The sequence below is a fragment of the Notolabrus celidotus genome, chromosome 6 (assembly GCF_009762535.1).
Source record: "Notolabrus celidotus isolate fNotCel1 chromosome 6, fNotCel1.pri, whole genome shotgun sequence".
Taxonomy (NCBI): Eukaryota; Metazoa; Chordata; class Actinopteri; order Labriformes; family Labridae; genus Notolabrus; species Notolabrus celidotus.
The window spans coordinates 28164531-28186248 of NC_048277.1; the positions used below are offsets into that span (position 1 = coordinate 28164531).

The 21718-nt window shown below is 38.5% G+C and overlaps 1 protein-coding gene across 2 annotated transcripts; it reads right to left on the reverse strand.

The window, feature by feature from the left end:
• Positions 1–1031: 1031 nt before the first annotated feature.
• Positions 1032–21286, reverse strand: LOC117813811 (overexpressed in colon carcinoma 1 protein homolog). Of its 2 annotated transcripts, none has more exons than XR_004631461.1 (6): positions 20803–21286; positions 13405–13429; positions 7939–7969; positions 6482–6561; positions 3588–3618; positions 1032–3493 (listed from the first exon to the last, which is right to left on the reverse strand). XR_004631461.1 is itself a non-coding variant. In XM_034684845.1 (6 exons), the coding sequence occupies exons 1-5, from the start codon at positions 20843–20845 to the stop codon at positions 3614–3616; spliced, it is 189 nt and encodes a 62-aa protein (XP_034540736.1). In that variant the 5' UTR covers positions 20846–21134; the 3' UTR covers positions 1032–3493; positions 3588–3613. The 2 variants fall into 2 exon arrangements, 1 of the variants encoding a protein (XP_034540736.1); XM_034684845.1 differs by having other exon boundaries at positions 7939–7974; positions 20803–21134.
• Positions 21287–21718: the final 432 nt, after the last annotated feature.

The window sequence follows — 21718 nt, forward strand, 5'->3', positions numbered from 1 at the left end:
AAGGCCTCCGGTGAGGACTCACGCAGTGAAACGGAGGCAGCAGCAGCAGGGAGGAGATGCAGACCTCCAGGAAAAGAGACACCAAAAATACGATGTCTCTGGTGGGGTTTTTGATCAAAATGGTGCTACAGTGCTGTAGGCAAACTGCATGTCTTTGAATAATATGATGTAAGCTACACATGCATCTGCAGTGTATTTCTGCATCTGCGACAGGTGAGCTGTATAAATGCAGCGACAATGTGAGCCGGCAAATGGCTTTCAATTAAAAAACGCCACATGGACTCCCATGATGATGACGTGACAGGTAATGGCAGCACTTAAAGAAAACAGACAGTGAGCAGTGCGTTGATTTCAGGCATGGTGAAAGAAGTCCTTTTTTAGAGCAATTGGTTATTCAATACTCTCACACTCTCACACACAGGCATAGAAAGTGTTTTGTGTTGAACGGAAAGAACATCTCTTGAATCTCAAGTGTCTGAAGTTGGCCTATTTCCATCCTCCTCCAGGATCCTGGTGAGTGGAAGATGCTGTACATTCATCAGAAAAGAGGACTGTCAAGGGCCTGGCTGACAAATGACCCTTGACCCTAATGAACACTTTTTTTTTTTCTTCTTTTTCTTTCAGGAGTTCAATGAAGAGATTTTTTTTACGAGAAGATAAGGATGGTGATGTCTATATTTTCTCATTGTCAACAAATCCCATAAAAAAAAAACACCAAAGTGTTCCAACTATAGCTGATTTAAAGTGAGTATGATATAGCTTATTCTTCTGCACTATAGACCTTGGATAAAAGCACAGCAATGAGCCACACTGCTGTACAAGGTGACATGACCTTTCAAGGACACGATGGATTAAATATGATCCACATTTGCCTCCTTTTTACAACCATGGTTGAACTTGCTCCTGTCATGGTTTCAAGCTAGGTGAGCCAAGACAAAAAGCTGTGGTTAAACACTCCATTGACTGGTCAGACAGAATAACCCTCTCCATAAAGCTCAGATGCACAAAACAGCACGTTAAAATAGCCAGGGTACATGAGCAACTGCAGTTTGTTTTATTGGCTAGACCACAATTTGTAACAATGGCACTTCACAAAGCCACGTTACATCTATGAAGTTAACAAAAGGAAGAACCTGGTGTCAAAAGTAAGGCGAGAAAAGCTCAGTCAAGAGTTAATATTCAGTGGACCTGAATATGACTCTATGATGCTGTAAGTAGCAGTGTTGTAGTACTTAGTTGACACCTGCAGTGATCCAACCACAGCAGAATCACTGATGTCAGTGTCATCCCATTAACCCTCCTGTTATGTTCATTTCTCTGGAACAGCCATAATGTTCCTGGGTCAATTTGACCCGGGGCATATTCAATTATCCAAAAGTGTCAGAGCCCCAAAAAATCCCAATACACATTTTTATATCTCATTACTAACTCCATTACTGACCATTTAAATCAAGATTCAGTCCATTGGTGTCCTTTAATTCTCACAGATCATGGTTCAATGAGGATAACTTTTAAAAATTAATGTTAACACTTTTTTTAATGTACATTGGAAAGCCCTAAATATAAATACAAAAGTTTTACAAGACATAGACTTTTGTTATTTTTTTTAGTTTTGTATTGCATACACTAATCCCATTGTATTTATTTTAATGGTTGCATTATCTTAAAATCAATACTCTTTTATTTCTCTTTTAATTTTGGAAGCCTAACCAGTGACAGGGGTTGCAAATAAGCCATGGCTAGACACCTGTATGCATGGCAATGTTTCATGCATTAGTCCCTGTCAGATAAACAAGTAAATAATTAAGATACATGAACTGGTCCCAACAGTAAATTGATGTTCATATTGGTCATAGCGTGGAGTGAAACAATAGTCCTCTTTATAAATCCTCCAAGGACTCAGATTCTTCTCTGGTGCGTTCAACGTGAACCCTGGGGACTTGAGACTTAACTCAGACTGGAGATCCAGAAACTCAACTACAACACTGGTAAATACACAGTGGAGCACTAAATGTGTCTGAATCCACAGCTGTAAACAGTCCAAAGAAATGTTGTTCACTCCTGTGTAAGGAACATTTGATGAAAACTTACTTGAGGAAATTATAATGAAGGTATAGCCATGACTTTTTTCCCAGAAGAGTTAGCATTTTCCGTAGGAACAAACAGACTTGGGACCGAACAGAAAAAAAAAGGAATGTCCTCTGTTGCTCTTTTTGAGACATAACTACTAAATTAAGGTTAAAAAGATCAAAATAAAACAGTCAAGCTTTAGGGTACTGCCCTGACTTTAAGTAGAATTTGAATCAAATAGAAATCAGTGATCACAACAAAACTGCATCCTCTTATGTACCCACATTATATCATTTTATCCCATCAACTCTATCAGCCAGAGGCGCTCACATGATATGGCTGAAAGCTTCGATAACATCAAAACATTTAGGACCTGATTAGGGTTTGGTGTCACACTAAAACACGGTCGGTCTTAGTCTTTCATGGGATTTGTTGACAATAAAGTAATACAAAATAGCCCTGGCTTTATCTGTGATGTATTACATGGAAAAGAGCAACATTCACAATAAAGTTTGATACATAATGTATAAAACAGACTATAACAATCTGTAATTACAATCAACCATAACAACAAACAGAAACCACCTCCTCTATTATTCTTAGAATGTTTCCTATGTTCACCTTTTTGGCAACTGAATATATATATATATTTTTCTATTTCACTGAATCTCACATAAGTGTTGAGGGATACAAACAAACTCCTTCTGAGAAAGATTAGATGAGCTGTGTGATTTACCCAGAAGACTTAGAAACAGAGCTCCTCCAGAGAAAAAAACACAGGCTGCAGAGAGAGAGAGAGAGAGAGAGAGAGAGAGAGAGAGAGAAAGAGAGATCATCTAAGTATCATGAGTCATATGATGACATTACATAACAACTCCGGGGCACAAGCTAAGGGGCGACACCAGGTACAAGCTGGGAGACACATTGGGATATTTGAGGACATTTAGGAACAACAGTAGAAAAAACATAAACGCTGCTTTCTGTGGATTTCTCTCTGCCTCTCTAACTTTCTGTCTCAGCCACACAATGAATCATTGATGACGTCTCAGAGACACAACTGAGCAGTGATTATTATTGCAGGGGGCTGCTGGGAATGTGCAGAAGTGTCTCCTCCTGATACGTTCCAGCGCTGTGACTGAGAAGCCAAGATGGCTGTCACAAAACCCACGGCTGCCAGTCCCCGGGTAGCTGCTTGTCCGCTCTGATGCCCATCTTAGTTTTTTTGCAAAGTTAAGAGTGATGATGGATGCTGTCTCGAGACCTCTGCGCCGCATCCCTGCGCCATCGTGCCACCCACGACTCCATGAAGGAGTGTCCTCAGAGCCAAGGCAAGCCGTCCACATCATCCTAGCTCAAAGAGTGTTACAGCCTGAGGCTGTAGTCAGTAATGTGAGTGTCTCTGGGTGAATAAAACTGCAGGATCCTGTGGAGAAAAAGAATGGCCTGTTTAGCTTTTATGTTAAGAGAAGAAACTCAGAAGTCATCATGATAATAGCTGAACAAGCAACCTACAGTACCTGTGTTGCATTCCGGTCAGTAGCTGCTAATCTGAAAATGGAGGTAAACCAAAAGTCATTGCAGGTTTTTTCAAGGATTTTTGTTTAAAACTTGTGTATTTGTCTCAAAAATATCCACCCACTCTACCCGAGTGGAAGAGAACACCTTGACACTTTGATTAGCACAGGGAGAAGCATGACAAGAGCAAAGCCTTTAGGACTGTAACATACAACAGGAAGCTAGCATTTTCATATTTCTTAAAACTGTTTAAAAATTTTGTCTTGACCTGTCAGTGATCATTAATCACCAAATATTCATCTGATCATAATTATAACAACAACAATTCAAAATTTCAGATAAAGCAGACACAAAAACAATGTATGATTTCATGTAAATGGGCATTATGGAATATACATTGTAAAAAATAATTGTAAAACCTTAGGCAATGTGCGTTACTCTGCAGGAACAATCTTAGGGAGACCAGGGCATCAGCAAGAGGAGACTGTTCAGCTAAATGTAGGAAGACTGCATTTGGACAGTCTGCATTTTCAGTCAGAGCAGCAGGAAAATGGAACTCAATTCCTACCCACATTAGAGACTGTACAAGCCTCAGTGTTTTTAAAAGTAAACTGAAATTATGGCTCCAGGAAAAACAATTATGTGATCATCTGAATGCATCAAACTAGAGACAATGAAATGTAATTTTAAATGTGTCGTTATTTTAGTGATGGACAGTGTTGAGTGGCCTATGTATTGTTTTAAATACCAGTATGTTTTTTTATCATTTGTATTGTACATTTGTTTACATCTTCCTGCCCAGGAACCACAGATGAAAATTAGCTTATAGCTAACTCTTGAGTTTTTGTTTTGCATGGCCCCTGTCAAATAAACTAATAAATAAAAATGACTTGGAATGAAATTGACTCAAGAGGTTGAAAACAAAATTTGGTGATAAATTATACTTTAGGCTGTATAATTATTGAAATTGGCTGGGTCAATTTTGGAGGACAACTAGTGTTATTACTTGCTGCAGTTAAAAAATAATAAGTAGTTTCAAAACAATATTCTGACCAAACACTCACAAGAACTTTACTTTGGTTTACTTTGGTGATTTTAATTTCCTGTTTTGAGTTTTAACATCTTATTTTACCTCCAGTGTTTCCTCATTAAGATATCATCAGAGCGTTTCCTCAGTTTGTTCAGCAAATTATTTAGATTTTTTATTTATTTATTTTATTTTTATTGTTTTTATTACTATTGTTGCATATTGTGTTCTTAACCTTGGGATTGTAGGGTGGGTTTGGGGTCGGGCTGGGGGTGGGATCTTTTTCTTAATTTATTCTATTTTAAGTTGTTTTTCTTGTACAGCACTTTGTGTTACAATGTCATTGTATGAAAAGTTATAAATAAAGTCTGATTGATTGATTGAAGAAGGAGCCTGTGAAAATTCATGAAGAACTTCTTAGGTAATCATAACTGCTGTCAAAATAATTCAAAAATTAGGTTTTTTAAAACCCAAAATCAAGTCATAGCTTCATGTAAAGAAGCCATGTTGACCATAAATAATGCACTAAAGGATTAAAAGTTGTATGAATGAGTTGAAAGTTGGTGAAAAAGATAAAATACAGAATCTGGTGAAACTTAATACTATAGGTTTTTAAACAGACATAACCACACCGGGACCCGGTGAGGATAAAAATTGCATTGTCCAAAGGAGGAAAACACAAGGGTTAATACAGGCAGGGGCGTGTCCAGACTTTCACGGCTCAACTTTGGAACCAACTTATGCAAGGGTGGCACTTTCACACACACACTTACATATAAGCTGCATTTGTTTATATATACACTGTATTTATTTACCTTTTCTGTCTCCACCAATCAATCAATCTTTATTAATAAAGCGCCAAATCACAACAAACGTTATCTCAAGACACTTTTATAAACATAGCCAGTCTAGAAAAAACTCTATGTTAAATTATTAACAAAGACCCAACATCAAGACAGGGTAAGACTCAGTCTTATCTCATATTAATCCTCCATAAGCAGAGCACTTTGCAGAATTTGGCAAGCTACAGCGGCAAGGAAAAACTTCCTTTTAACAGGCAAAAACCTCGAGCAGAACCAGACTCATGTTAGACAGCCATCTGCCTTGACCGAGTTGGGTTGGAAAGAGGGATACAGAAGATTAAAAGAGAGAGAAAGAGATGATAGTGGTGAGACGAGTAGTAGTTGTAGCCGCTGGCATGTCTGTATAGCAGCTGGAGTCTGGAACGTCCACAGCAGCAGGCAGGCTACAGCAGGGACTCATAATCTTATCTACTTGACTGACTTTATTAAGCAGATGTTACATTCCTACTTATAACTTCTTCAACTTTGAAAAGTAACACAACAAAGGGGACATGTTTCAATCTTTAAGCTTGATTCTTTAAGTGAAAGAAGAAGGATGTCCACAGACTTAAAGGGCTTACAAAAGGAAAAATGACCAGAATTTGAGAAGGCCCTTGAATACAGATCATATTTCTGCTCACAATGTCATGGTCATAGTAACAGTTTCCTTAGCTCCATAAAAATGCAACACTTGAGGGAAGAATAACCACACAGTAATATTTTGGCCCAAGGGAGTTAAAAACAACCAACCTCTTTAACATCTTTCCCTTCTACATTCACATAAAAGGCTGTGAACCACAAATCTTTCCACAACTCTGTGAAAACAGTTTGAGCACAGTGGAGGTTTCTCATTGAGACTCAGTCAAAATAAAGGTCAAGTAAAACCTAAAGTGCTACAGGCAGACATGAGGTTTCATGGAGCGATGGCTCAGCCACCAGGGATTATTTCTTCTCCGCCCTCAGCTGTTTCACTCCAACATTGTTCTAGAATATGGGACGTCTACTGTGGCTATTTATAGTTGTTTACCTTTATGTGTGGACTTGGACTGACTGGCAGCCACAGTGGTTAGGTCTGCAGGTAGACCTACATACACGCCACCATAGTTCCTGAGAGGGGAGGAGAACAATGATGTGATTATATGACATTACGAGGGAAGTTCCACCTCCTAGCAAATACACATTGTGCTACTTTTTACATGTTATCATTGAATGTGGTCAGGTCCTTTGTGATGAGTTTTTATGGATTTTATTGATGAAAAGGTGCAGCCTGATTTTTTATCAAAGAGTTTTGCATCTTTATTTTCACATTGTTCAACCTTTTTTTTAATCAGTTGGTTTGAAATAGGTTAAGTATTTGGAAAGTTAACCCTCCTGTTATGTTGCGGGTCAAATTGACCCTTTTTAATATCTATTGTAGGCAATAGATGCCTTCCAAACCAGTTAAGTGCAGCATAAAAATCTGGGCAGCATGTGACAGAAGATGTGTCGTGTTAATTTATCAACATCACTTCATAAAAAAAAAAAAATTCAAAATGTAAAATAAAAATAAAAATAAATCTATGTCATGTAAAACTACTGTATTCATATTTAGGGCTTCCCAATGTACATTAAAAAAAGTTTTAACATTAATTTGAATGAAAAACGAGTGAGTTATCCTCATTGAACCATGATCTGTGAGAATTAAAGAACACCAATGGACTAAATCTTGATTTAAATGGTTAGTAATGGAGTTACAAAATAGATTACAATTTTTGGGGGTTCTGACACTTTTGGATAAATGAATATGCCCCGGATTTAATTGACCCAGGAACTTTATTGCTGTTCCAGAGAAACGAATATAACAAGAGGGTTAAATTGCTTTTAATGTCATCTCTGTGGGTGGCTGAAGGTTTGTCCGAGGGTTTTTTAAATCCAAATGACCTCCACCTGGTTAACTTGAGGCGTTATTCTATAGATAAGATAAGATAAGAAAAGATTATACTTTATTGATCCTCTTGGGGAAAATTGGTTATTGCAGCAACACAGACATAGTAGCAAAAGTAGAACAAGAATAATAGAGCACAAATAGAGAAAAATAAAAAATAAAGTAAAAATAAAAATAAAAATAGAAGAGTTCATTTGCAAAAACAGTTAACTCACTTTTAAATTTTTTAAATAATGTTTCAAAAAACTGTTTTCTATTACTATCTTTTGGTATTGTCAATCAACTGAGGTTGGGTGGCTTTGACTAAGTCAAAATGACTTTACTAATCGGAGGTATCTCGAAAATGTAACTTTATTAGGAATCTATATCAAAAAGAAATATGTTTTTTGAACATTTATAAAAATGGAGTCTGTTTTTGCAAATTAACTCTTCAAAATGTACTGAATATGAATATTTAGAAATATGGTAAATAATGACTTGTATAAATTACCTCTATCTTTTTTTTTTTTTTTTTGAAAAATATTTAATTAGGACAGAACCAGAAGAAAGGAACAAAATACCTTCTTTTCTCATCGTCTCCCAAGGGATCTTCTGTCCTGATTGAGAGAAGAAGCACAGGTCAGGTCAACTCTTAGGAGCACAGAGAACATTAAAAAATAACTCTCAAACAAGAAAACTGATGAGACGCAGGAAACACTGCCTGGAGAAGAGCAATCAGGTAGCTGCACAACATTTGAGATCTGCAGCATTAGCTCCACAGGGAACGTTGCTAAATCTGTTTCTGGAGTTATGAGCAACTAATCATCAGACTGACCTGCCTGTTTATGTTTCAGGTCTGGAACCAAGCGACTGAACGAATAGTTTCCAATGATCTCACCTTGTTTCATGTTGTTGTTTGTTTGCTTTTGGGGGGGGGTGACCACAAGCTGCCTCATCTAATTCACAGTTTCTCTTTTAGGGTGTGTGTTATTGAGTTACTGCCTTAATTTTGTGTTTCACTACTAGTAATCTGTTTGTGTGTGTGTGTGTGTGTGTGTGTGTGTGTGTGTGTGTGTGTGTGTGTGTGTGTGTGTGTGTGTGTGTGTGTGTGTGTGTGTGTGTGTGTGTTTGTGTGAGTGAGTTTGTGTGTGTGTGTTTTGCTGTGTAGTACAGTCCTAGGAAGCTGTGATTAGCTGCAGTGAGTCAGTAGTGTGCTGCTGTCAGCTCTCGCGGGTCCTGTGCTGGTGGCTCAGACCCTGGGCCGGGTCCAGGCTTCAAAGCTGATATCATTAATATTTTCAACCAGGAAAAGCCGGGGCCCTGTGGAATTCAGGTAGCCTCCTCAATTCCTCTGTTGGCAGGAAATAGAAAAAGGGTAAATCTGCTAAGAAACAGAAGATACTCGACTAAATCTGCCAACTTATTAAATTTAGCTCCACTTCCTCGTCAGCCACAAACAGCTGTAAAAAATAACACAACTGGTTTTAACTCACTAAACTTAGCTTTATTAAATATCAGGTCTCTGGGAGGCAAATCTTTTTTAATAAATGATTTTATTATTAAACACAATCTTAATTTTATGTTTTTAACAGAGACTTGGTTAGACCAAGATAACAGTGCAGCTGTACACATTGAATCATGCCCTCCAAACTTCTCTTTCGTGAGTGAGACTAGAACGCATAAAAAAGGAGGAGGTGTTAGTATAATTTTTAATGAGTTATTCAAATGCAAGCAGGTGTTTTATGGAAATTTCACTTCTTTTGAATATGTGGCTCTTCAGTTAAATACATCCTCTCGGTCTATATTTCTTAATATTTACAGACCACCTAAATACTGTACTGATTTCTTTGATAACCTTGTTGAACTACTGTCTCTTATCTGCACTGACTTTGATTCTGTTTTAATTGTTGGTGATTTTAACATCCATGTTGACAAACCTGAGGACAGAGTGACTGAAGAACTGTGTTATGTCCTTGACAACTTTGGACTCACTCAGCATGTGACGCAGCCCACACACAACAGGGGCCACATCCTAGACTTGGTTATCTCCAAGGGTCTAAACATTTCCAAGGTTCTGGTATCTGATGTTGCTCTCTCTGATCACTGCTGTGTTTTCTTTGAAAGTGATTTATCTGTGAACACTAATGTTCAAACTGAGGTTATCTCAAAACGTTACATTACTGAAAGTACCAGTGATATATTTATTCAGGCTTTCTCTTCCATAACCCCCCTCTCTAGGTTCTCTGCAAATGAACTTGTAGAAGATTTCACTTTAAAAATTACAAACATTATTGATTCCATTGCACCAACTAAAGTAAAAGTGGTCTCCAATAAGAAAAAATCGCCTTGGAGGAATACCATGCAGGTCAAACATGAAAAAAAGGAATGTCGAAAAGCTGAGCGCAGGTGGCGTAAAACAAAGCTTCAGGTTCATTATGACATTTATAAAGAAAGACTTCACATGTTTAATCTAGAACTGAAAAAGTCAAGGCAGACCTTCTTCTCAGACATTATCTCCAAAAACAAAGATAATGCACGCGCCCTGTTTGCTACAGTCGACAGGCTAACAAACCCCCCTGTGCCAGTGGCCTCTGAACATTTATCTACCAAGGCCTGCAATGAATTTGCATTCTTCTTCACTGCCAAAATTCAGAAAATCAGACAAGCAGTCAGCACTACTGTACGAGGTACTGGGAATGTGTTATCTGTGTGTCCACCAAAAAACAACTCAATCACTATGACACAATTTAATCCAATAAATTACAAAAACCTACAAGATATAATACAGCATTTGAAATCCTCATCCTGCTGCCTTGACATTCTACCATCACCATTTTTCAAAAAGGTTTCAGACTGCATGACCTCAGATCTGCTTCAAATTGTCAACATGTCTCTTCTTACAGGTGTCTTCCCCCAGGCCATGAAAACAGCAGTAATTAAACCCCTCCTGAAGAAGAACAATTTAGATGCATCAGAAATGAACAACTATAGGCCGATATCAAACCTCCCTTTTTTAAGTAAAATTATTGAAAAAGCTGTTTTTCAACAACTGAACAATTATCTAATGATAAATGACTGTTTTGATGTCTTCCAATCTGGATTCCGATCACATCACAGCACAGAGACCGCTCTAGTCAAGGTCCTCAATGATATTCATTTAAACACAGACAATGGCAAAATCTCAGTTTTAGTATCACTTGATCTCAGTGCTGCTTTTGACACAGTTGACCACAAGATACTACTGGACAGACTTGAAAACTGGGTGGGAATCTCTGGTGCAGTACTAAATTGGCTTAAGTCCTATTTAAATGACCGGGACTATTTTGTGTCTATAGGTAAATACACATCTGAGCGGATGAAAATCGTATGTGGAGTACCTCAAGGATCCATTCTGGGGCCTCTACTATTCAACATCTACATGCTCCCCTTAAGTCAGATAATAAGAAACAACCAAATAAAATACCATAGCTATGCAGATGACACACACATTTACATCACCATATCACCAGGGGATTATAGTCCCATACAAACACTGAGTAAATGCATTGAACAAATCAATGACTGGACGAGCCAGAACTTTCTTCAGTTAAACAAAGAAAAAACTGAAATGATTGTTTTTGGAGCCAAGGAAGAAAGGTTAAAGGTTACTGCTCAGCTCCAATCTGCAATGATGAAATGTTCAAACCAAGCCAGAAACCTTGGTGTAGTCATAGACTCAGACCTTAATTTCAGCAGCCACATTAAGACAATTACAAAGTCAGCCTACTATCACCTTAAGAATATATCAAGGATTAAAGGACTTATGTCTCAGCAGGATGCAGAAAAACTCGTCCATGCATTTATCTTTAGCAGACTAGACTACTGTAACGGGGTCTTTACAGGACTCCCTAAAAAGTCCATCAGACGGCTGCAGCTCATACAGAATGCTGCTGCTCGAGTCCTAACAAGGACCAAAAAAGTAGACCACATTACTCCAGTTCTTAGATCTCTACACTGGCTTCCTGTCTGTCAGAGAATAGACTTTAAAATCCTGCTGATGGTTTATAAAGCTCTGAATGGTTTAGGCCCAAAATACATTGCTGATCTGCTACTACTTTATGAACCACCTCGACCTCTGAGGTCATCAGGTACTGGTCTGCTTTCAGTTCCTAGAGTCAGAACTAAACATGGTGAAGCAGCGTTTAGTCATTATGCACCACATATCTGGAACACACTCCCTGAAAGCTGTAGGTCTGCTCCAACTCTCACCTCTTTTAAATCAAAGACTAAGACTTTTTTATTTACCTCTGCCTTCCTATCTTAGATTATTTTAACCCACTTTAAATTAAAATTTTAATGTAATTTTTAATATATTTCTAATTTTCCTTTTCTTTTCTGTTTTATCATATTTGTCATTTTAATTATGTTCTTTTATGCCTGTCTGAATGTCTCCAATGCTTTTAATGTGTTAATGTAAAGCACATTGAGTTGCCCTCGTGTATGAAATGCGCTATACAAATAAAGCTGCCTTGCCTTGCCTTGCCTTGCCTTATCAACGGGCAAACAGACATATGTGTGCGGTACAGACACACACACATACACACAAACACATGCACACACACGCAAACAAACACACTCTCACTTATTCCAGGAAATACTGTCCCTCCCATAGCTGTGATAGACCTTAGCCATTGATGGTGAAGGACAACCTGTCCTCTGACACTGGCTCAACAGTTGACACATTTTAACCCAAACATTGTTTCTAACACAAGAAGACCATGAGAGGACAATGTTTCAAAGTCAAATATCAATGTCATTTACTTCATTTAAGAACAGATTTTCTAAAATTGAGAAGAGAGAACCTGTCAGCAAATAAGATTTTACAGCATTTATCAAATCATAAATCACTAAAGATGTTCTGATTCGTCCATTACACAGTATCTGAGCAACACACAAACACTCATGCAGAATCTAAGTTACAAAAATAAAAGAGCTTTATACTTATCTATCATTTTTCACCATGTAATATTTTGGGATTTATTATATTTAGGAAGGGGAAATGAAGCGCGATACATATCTTTTTATAACACTTCCTTCTCTGTATGTAAAATCACATGGATATTTATCACATTACTTCACCATGAGAATCTTTCTGAAACCTCTTGTATAAGTGATGAAAACTGATCAACTTATTTCTGCTGTCGCTGCAAAATCTGCAGATAAAGATAACATTTGAAAGCTGCTCTGAGGACTATGCTAAGTCCTGTTAATATGAAACAGGCTAAAATTTATAGTGACCGTTTTTAAAGATCTGGGGACCTTACAAAGTGAAAAAGAAATGACACGAGTCTACTCTGCATTATGCGGGATGGAACTTTTTTGTACTGTTTTGATTTATCCATATCCTGCCTCTATTGCCTCTCTCAACCTTACTCAGTGTTGGTTTTACAGACTATATCTCTGACCTTCAATTCAAGTGTGGACTCATGGGATCATCATTTGGACTTATATGGACACTTGCTTTTATTTAATTTGAAGGCTGGTATTTTGTCTTTTCTCTCTTTTTTTCTCTTTTTTTCTCATTGGTTTTCTGTGTCTTTTTGAAATATTGTGATGATTAAAAAATGACATTTTTAATGAATACAACTTGGAAAACAAAGATAACATTTTAAAGCTCCTCTGAGTAGCTTTTAGATGTTTATGAAACAGGCTGAAATGAATAGTGATGAATCTTTATGACCCAAACATTTAAACAAGACCATCAGCAACAAGATTATCTACTTCTACATTGTAGTTTAGTTTTGAATGCCTGTCGACTGCCATAGGGTAGTTTTCAGACGAGCAGTTACCAGCTATACAACATTATTTTATTGTGCTTAGCTGTAAAATACTTTATAACATATACTTCTAAAATAATAGTTATATAACATTGCACATACTGTAAGTTGATATATAATGCTCTTTTGTTATTAGATACTGGACGTTCAGGAATGCATGACACTTGGATTTCGCTTGTGAATGAACTTCATTCACACTTTGAATAGTAAGAAAAATAGTGATGTACTTACACATCTTTTGCAGCTTCTGCTGGCCCTGAAAACAAATAAAAACATAGTAATTAACCTTCAGTGTGAATGGTATTGAAGCAAGTCTAGCCACAACCCTTGGTCTTGCAATATTGGCTTGTGTTGTGTTCACACAAGGCAAAATTAAAATCATTCTTGCAAGTGAATTATATGTAAAGTCAATGTAAAGATGCAATTAAAAGCAGACGCGAATGACGCAATTTGCACGGCGCGAATTGCGCGAATTCATGATGCATCAAACAACGGGCAGTTGCTTCTATCGCTCATTAGAGCAAGCTGACAAATATGGAGCGATGCCTGCGTGCTAGTTCAGGCAGACAACTCGAGCTGCACTGCTATACACATCACATGTTCCACTCTCATAACCATCATACAATCACGACCTCTGCCTCTCAATTTGGCGGTCTATTTAAACTAGGAAAATCTCCCATATCTCCCTCTGCCTGTCAAGCCTCTACTACCCTGCATTCCTGTTGCTGCATATTCTTTTATCCCCACCGCCACCCCAGCATCCACCTGCAGGCTCTGGGGGGTGTCCAGTATGTTTAGCTCATCACTCCTCAATGTCTCAATGTAAATTTATCTGCAGGGAGTGATGAGGCCGGAGCCTGGGTGCCAAACATGTAATATGTATTTGCTGCTACAATAAACAATTCAAACGTGAGTTGTCTGACTGAACTGATGTTAACTGAATCATTTGCGCCAGGATGGCCAATCAGCATGATCGGATGAGAAGGTCGGATTATCTGGTAAGTTGTAGGAACTTTTTTCTGTCACTTGATTCCAGCTATCTGTTGTACGAGCAATTTACCACTGCCCCAATCAGCAAAGCTAGCCTTCCTCTTGGGGTACTTGCGTACACGTGATTTGATACACAAATGGAGTTATACATGCAAATTTTGCGAGTTAACTAAAAATATTCTGGCATTCAAACACACAAGAAGATAGCAAGAAAACAGTTGTATTTACGTCTGTTATTACAAAGGTTATCATTCAATTGCCAGGGAGTGAAACACAAAGACCCACAGGCTTAACAACTACTATATAAAACATCCATTATCTGACTCATCTAATATCAAACTGCCTTCTGTGTCAGGACATGTTGCAGAAATTAATTATTTAACAACACTTAGGATGACAGTGGTAGCACTCTTTGAACAGATCAGAGGGACTAAAGTGGAGGTTTGGATCCTGGTGGCAGTAATTTAGAGAGACTCCATTAGCCTCCTCTGTGTAATCAGGGAAATCAAGACAGGAAATATGCCAGGTTTCACAGCAGCAGAGTCTGTATTAGATTGCTTTTATATATAGCTGGATGTAAATTAACCATAAATTACATAACCTTCTGTATTAAGTGTTTTAATTTACCTGTTAGAGCAGATACTACACATGAAAGCTTCTATGGCATAAGTACAGGATGTAAAAGCCTATCTAATTGAAATTATGTTCATATACTTAAAGTTTTCTGCTAATAATAGGTTTTGAAATGACTATTATGAATGCTGTAGAACACATTCTGACGATAATATTATTTTTCATGAATGTTTATGCTAAATTTGAAATTTTAGTACCACACATCTGCAGAAATTTCCCTGACATGCATTCAATATGTAATCCAAAAATATTTCCAAATGACACCCACAGTATGTTTTAAGTGAATAAGCATTTGCTTGGTTATGGCAAGGGAAAAACAATCTTGGTTCAGAGAATGATGAAAAGAATCAACGCTGACTTAAAGTACAAGACATCTTTTCCTTTGTTAACATTTAACTGGCATGATATCCTAACCCCAAGTTTTGTCCACTTTCCTAACTTTAATGAAGTGCTTCAAACCTGACAGTGTACACCAAAGTCTCTTGTGTCAGAGTTTAGCAAAGACCCCAATTCCCGTTTAACTAAAAAAAAAGACCACTTTCGAGCCAGTTTATAAAATAATAGAAGAACTTGAAATAAGATTCAAGTGTACCATTTTTTAGTGCAGTTTATTGTTACACATCTTACCACCATAGAATCTATCAGCCAATGTTTGAGGACCATCTGGTCTCTACTGGCAACAAACAATATTTCAAAAACCATTATGGATGCACAAAGAAAACAAAATTCTATCCACTTTCCTATTCATCCATTCATTCTCTGCCTATGCAGTATCAGAGTTTGGTGGCAGTAACACAGTGAGTTAGTCCAGACTTCACTCAACCCAACAATTAGTTCAGCTCCTCAGGGGGGATCCCATGTTGTTTCCAGACAAAATTACATAAGTTAACACCTTCTGGAGTGTTGAAGGTCTATACTGGGGTCTCCCCAGTTGGACAACTCCAAAAAATGCTCCCTGATCTGTGTCCTCATCAGATGTTCATACTAACTCTGTTGGCTCCTTCCATTACCCAGGCTCCAAGGCTGTGCCAAGCCACCCTGCAGAGGAGACTTATTTCAGCAGCTAGTATCTGCAATTCCTTTCTCGTTGTGACTACCCAAAGCCCATGAACAGAATGCATACATTGCTGCTGGCATCTTTCCTATCTATTCTACCTTTTTTTATGAGCAAGACCCCAAGATACTTTCAGTCCTTTACTTAAAGCATTGACTCTTACTCACTACCAGTGTGAGCTATCACACTTTGTTTAGTTTTTTTGCCATACAATTGTCTAGGAGGTATCGACTTTACTTCCTGCTTCCTCACATGCACCTTTAACTGGCCTAAGTGCCCCCTGGAGGTCACGGTGTACTGAAGCAACAGATTCCCATCGTCTGCAAAAAGGCAGAGATACCATACTGGTTCACAAACTGAACACCCTCATCCCCTTGGGTCTGGACTTTGAGATCCTGTCCATACAAACTGTAAATAGAATTGTTGACAAGGGACCCTTTTAGAGGCTGACCCTAGCTTGGAAATGACTGTGACAGAGCTCTTACTTCTGTTACACAAGGAACTGATGACTCATAGCAACATCTAAGTGCATAATACTCTTGAAGTACCTCCAAGGACACCTCGGGAGATGAAGACTTAAACCATCCCCAAGTCTACAAACACTTGTTGACCGGTTGAGCAAACTGCCATGATCCTTCTAATGATACCGCAAAGGTAGAAAGCTGTTCCACTGTTTCACATTCATGAGAGAATCTGCATTAGTGTTCCTGTATACCATGTTCTACTCTCAGATGGAGCCTCCTTTTCAACACCCTGAGAGGGAACATTTTAATACCCAGATAAGAGGATTATATACTGTGGTCTAGTGCTTTAAGTGGAAAATAAGTGTTGGTATTTCCTTTATCCACTTGTTGGTTTATGTATTTTGCAGACAGTATTAGTAAACAATTGGTATTACATAAAAGAAACAAGAAGATAATCCTGATTTTCACAACATACATGTATTGAAATAACTACTTCATTGTATCATAAAAATGAAGAACCTCTGCATCTCCACACTGATACAATTTTTCCATCAGGCGATATAAACTATATATAAATACAACCAACACTGTTCTCATTACTTAGATTTTCCTCGTTTATATAGAGATTTGCAAGTTTGTGGATGTGACTCTCTTGTAAAAACAGACGTGAGCATCATGTAACACCTGCGAAAGGATGTAAGCATCATGCAGTGCACCATGGGTAATGTATTCAAGGTGCCATTGTGAATCACCAAGAGAAAAAGTCATAGGGAGAGGACAGGAAAGGGTACTGGCAGCTGGTAAGAAGTCCAGATTTGCAGTACACCCACAATAGTGGATTTCACTGTATAGGCTCCACATGCTCTCTTAACAATCGCCGTTTTTTCTGTTATCCCTCTGAGGTCAAACAAGGGACATGCTGCAAACTGAGGTGAATCACAACGTGTAAAGTGCCTCTAATAACGCCTGTGGAGTTCATCCTAATGCTGTTTGATTCTTTTATGTCCAACAACAACTCATACTCTTCGGAGCCACAGGCAGTCTGTTGGAGGATGATTTGAGGCCAAATGAAATCATAACACATACAGTCGGGGATAATCTAAGTTCCTGCTTGAGCCTATAGTATGGTATCCATAACAGCAGGGGGAACAAAGGCCTCAATTCTGTCCTTGAATCATTTTTTCATACTATACTGCGTAGTATCCATGTAGAAATGGAGCTTGAATAAATGCTGCAAGAATTACATGCAATACTATAAAACTGGAGAATCTAAATTACACAGAAATACAGTAAATTTCATACTTGAAACAGAGATGCCAGGCTTTCTTTCACAGAAACAGTTTGAGTCTACTGACATGACACAGAGGCCTATTCAGTAGCCTGACAAAAGCTCATTCATATCCAAGGGTGCACATCTTGGTGAATAAGACTAAGGATGAGCAATGTGATATAGAGTGTACTGAGGCTGTCACCACAGCTTGAAATTGAACATTCTTCTTCTATGACATGACCTCAAGGCTTCCTGAATAACTTAAGGGATACAGTTGTCTGTGTGTGGAACACAATACTGAAACACATTTCTCTAACCTTTACATAAAAAGCATTTATTCTCAGTATATGTGAACACTTCAGAAAGGGATACAACTAACTATATTGTGGTCACATGTATCTCTATATGCATTTAAAAAAAATACATGATTAGATTCTAATGTGTAAAAGTGGACAGAGCACTCCAGTATAAGTCACAATGCCTGCCCCCTCCATGTTAACAGATGGGACATGGGTCAATTCTTACAATCAAAAAACATGTCAAATGAATTTTTCTCATAGTTTATGTTATTTTATTTAACTCTTATTATACTCCTTTATGCTCCAATACAATTTTTTCAGAAAAATTTTGTTTTACTCAGTTATTCAACATCAGAAATGGTAACCCCATGATTGACAGCTCTGTTGATGAATGCCGCTCCTGCATTAGCAGAGCAGAGAATAAATGTTAAAGACTTACATGAGTGTCAATGAACTTTTCATTTCTGAGAATGTCTGCTTCAAACCAACAACAGAGGCTTTCATGAAGTAAACTGTGCCAGCTTTGAGGATCTTGGATTTTTTATCAATAAGTTACGCATGTTTGGATTAGTGAAAGAGGCGAGATGTCAAAACTCTGACATCTCACTGAGGATAGACCCTTACTGGACAGGCTCTCACTCCAAATACATAAGATACATACATGCACTCATTAGGGGGGATTTTGGCATCACTTTTGTGCAACTGAAGGAGCTTGAGATGCATCATTCACCTTTATACACCAAGTAATACTCTTTGGCATTGCATTAATATACTCAGTTACATCTACTTGTAAGTATATAACTGTTAATTTTTTTTTAAGTATTCATTTAACCTTTATTTTACCAGGAATAGTCCCATTGAGATACAAAGTCTATTTTACAAGGGAGTCCTGGCCAAGACAGCAGCATATGACCAGTAACTATTACATCGATTTATAAATGAGCAGTGTTAAGCTCTAAAACATGTGCACAAACTGATCAGATCATCCTTTATCCTAGTTTTAAAATCCTCCAATCGAATTAAACAATCCAGTTTCAGGCGACCCTGCAGCTCAAACAGAGAAGAGGGAGCAAAGACATTAAAGCCCTTTTACCAAAGACAGAGCGGGTCTGAGGAATGATAAAAATAAATTGTCCATGGGACCGAAGATGACAGCCACTGACAACTTTAGGAGTCAATTAGGAGCATAAATAAGATGGCAGCTCCTGTAGTATGGCCTTATAAAGAAAGATATACCAATGCTCCATTCTTCTGTTGTGTAAGGAAGACAAGCCTACCTTTTCATACAAGATACAGTGATGTGTGTGGAAACCTAAACCAGAAACAAAAGAGCTGCATTTCTGAGCTGCATTCAAAAATTACATTTTTGAATGCAGCTCAGAAAGGTCAGATTGGCAGGGAATAGATATTATGACCAAACCATCACCATGTTGAATGTATTTACAATATGAGCAGAGCTGCATCCATCTTACCCCTACATTAATAATAGTATTGAAAACAGTGTCCTTTTAACTCTGGTGTGGTGTCAGCTGGCATGGACAAATAAGTCTGGCCACTACTGCACATTTGTCAAAGTGACAGCATGTCACATGTCCTTGACATTGTTCTGAACATTGACCTCTAAGACAGGGGGAGGAAAACAGAGAAGACCTGCTGCGCAGAAATGAACACAGCTGCTGTTCTGTCCTTCATGGGCAAACTAGCCACAGCAAAAGACAAACTCAGACACCTCATAAGATGTTGTTTGCAGACAGTGTGGCCTCAAAGTAGATCAAATTTGAAGCAGAACACAACCCTGAGTTTCATTTCCCAGTAGCTGTCTGTGGCTCTAATAACACGCCTGGAAAGCACTGATTAGATACCTGTGAACACGTACACATTTACACAAGCACAAACACACACACCATACTGCTTTAATGGGCAGTGTGCTCAGCTAATCCTGCAGATACTTTAATCTAATTATTACCTTAATTTGACTGGTGCTCAGAGGTTTGCTTTGTATAATTTAAAACAGGTAGCAGCCTAAGTCATCAGAGAGGTGTTATCTGAGGACAGCCACAATAAGACAGGAGATCTGGATGAGCAAAACAACAAGTGTGCAATATTTTTTGCATCCAAATTGGTCCTCAAGGCTTTATGAATGAAACCTGGCCATTGAAGGAGCATTTCAAAGCTGCACAACCAGCATCAGTCATGAGGGGAGACAAAAAACGGTTAAATGCCAATGAGACTGCTTGCTTTTCACCCCCAAAATCCATGGAAACCAGAGACACAAAACACACAAAAGAAAGAACACATACAAATAAAAAAAACCACAAGTGACCTACCTACTTCACAAGCAGAGGCGTTAATGTTGTAATTACAGTACCAGGGTCATTATATGTGCCAAAGAAGCCTATTTCTGAGGAGACTACCGGGGTGTCCTCTTACCAGAATACGGGAGACCCTTCATAGAGCACACGAAGGAAACCAAGGCACACACACTAACACACAAACACACACTAAGTAGAGTGGGAGAGTCCGTGTCGCAAACTGATGAACATTTAGGAGGGGGAAAAAGCATTTTTTACAGATATTTGATGGTTCTGGCAGGACTCTTTTACACATGTCTTTTGACTGATAAATGAAATGATGACATCAAAAGCATCACATACACACACTGGGAATTCACACATGCATTGACACATCTGGGGATACACACCGAATGCAAGGGTAATCGTGCCACACTTCATTTACATTCATAACACCCTCTGCAGATACAGTGGCAACTCTCTCACTCACTTACCCATTTTTGCGCCCCCCATCTCACACATATACACACTCACACACATACACACACATATATACACACTCACACACATACACACGCATGTAAATATATACACACAGATTTACACACGTTTCTGTAAAATCACTTACCCCCTCCAGAGGTGTTGGTGGCTGAGGAATTGCCACAACCCATTTTGCATCGATGCAGCCACCGTCCAAGCAGAGTGGAGATGTTTAAGAAGAAGAGGAAGAAGGAGAAGGAGAGAAAGAGGAAGACCCAAAACCCATGGGGAGAAAAAGAGAGGGAGGCAAAAAGGGGGAAGGTCAAACAAATGTCTCCCACTGTAACACAGGGGTTTCCTCTGGTCGTGTCCCCCCCTCCCCTCTTGTCTCTTCAGTCTCGCTCTTCCCTGAAATGCAATGGAGAGCCACAGGAGTGAAGTGAAAGCATGGAGAGAGAGGCTTTTATACACACAAACATACACACACACAACAGGAGAGTTAATGAGAGAAGGAGAGAGATAGTGAGAGAGAGAGAGAGAGAGAGAGAAAGAGAGAGAGAGAGAGAGAGAGAGAGAGAGAGAGAGAGAAAGAGAGAGGAAGATGCTATACCCTCACATGATTTGCTCTTTTCCTCCACCCTGACATGGTTGCCTGGGAAACCGGGGGAAAGGAGGCGGAGGGAGGGGTGAGACTCGACCAATAGAGAGCCTTCTTTTTGCATAAAGGTGGGAAAAAATTAAAGCATTTAAAAGGCATCAATACATCAGCTTATGTATGTGTGTGTGTGTCGTACTGTGAAATCCTCAAACTGTCTTTATGTGCTGAAACAAAGAGGACCTTTATTAATGCATTTCCTCGGACATGACACACACTGAACTTGTTTGTGCGTTTAACAAGCAATAAAAGAACAGAAAGTCTTTTTCAGGAAATAAGGGGTCAAATGCCAGATAAATCGTAAAACACATTCTTCCCTCGTTTCAACAGTCACGCTGTTTTCTGACGGAGTAAGTGCAGTGATATGAGTGCAGCTTACATGGCAGGATGCATTACATTAGCACTCTCT

Coding starts and splice junctions, on each gene's coding strand:
- LOC117813811 (XM_034684845.1), bottom strand. CDS start 20,845: ATGGGTTGTGGCAATTCCTCAGCCACCAACACCTCTGGAGGGG. Junction 7,975..13,404: donor GCAGAAGCTGCAAAAGATGT/GTAAGTACATCA, acceptor TCTCTCAATCAG/GACAGAAGATCCCTTGGGAG. Junction 6,562..7,938: donor GGAGACGATGAGAAAAGAAG/GTATTTTGTTCC, acceptor CTCCCCTCTCAG/GAACTATGGTGGCGTGTATG.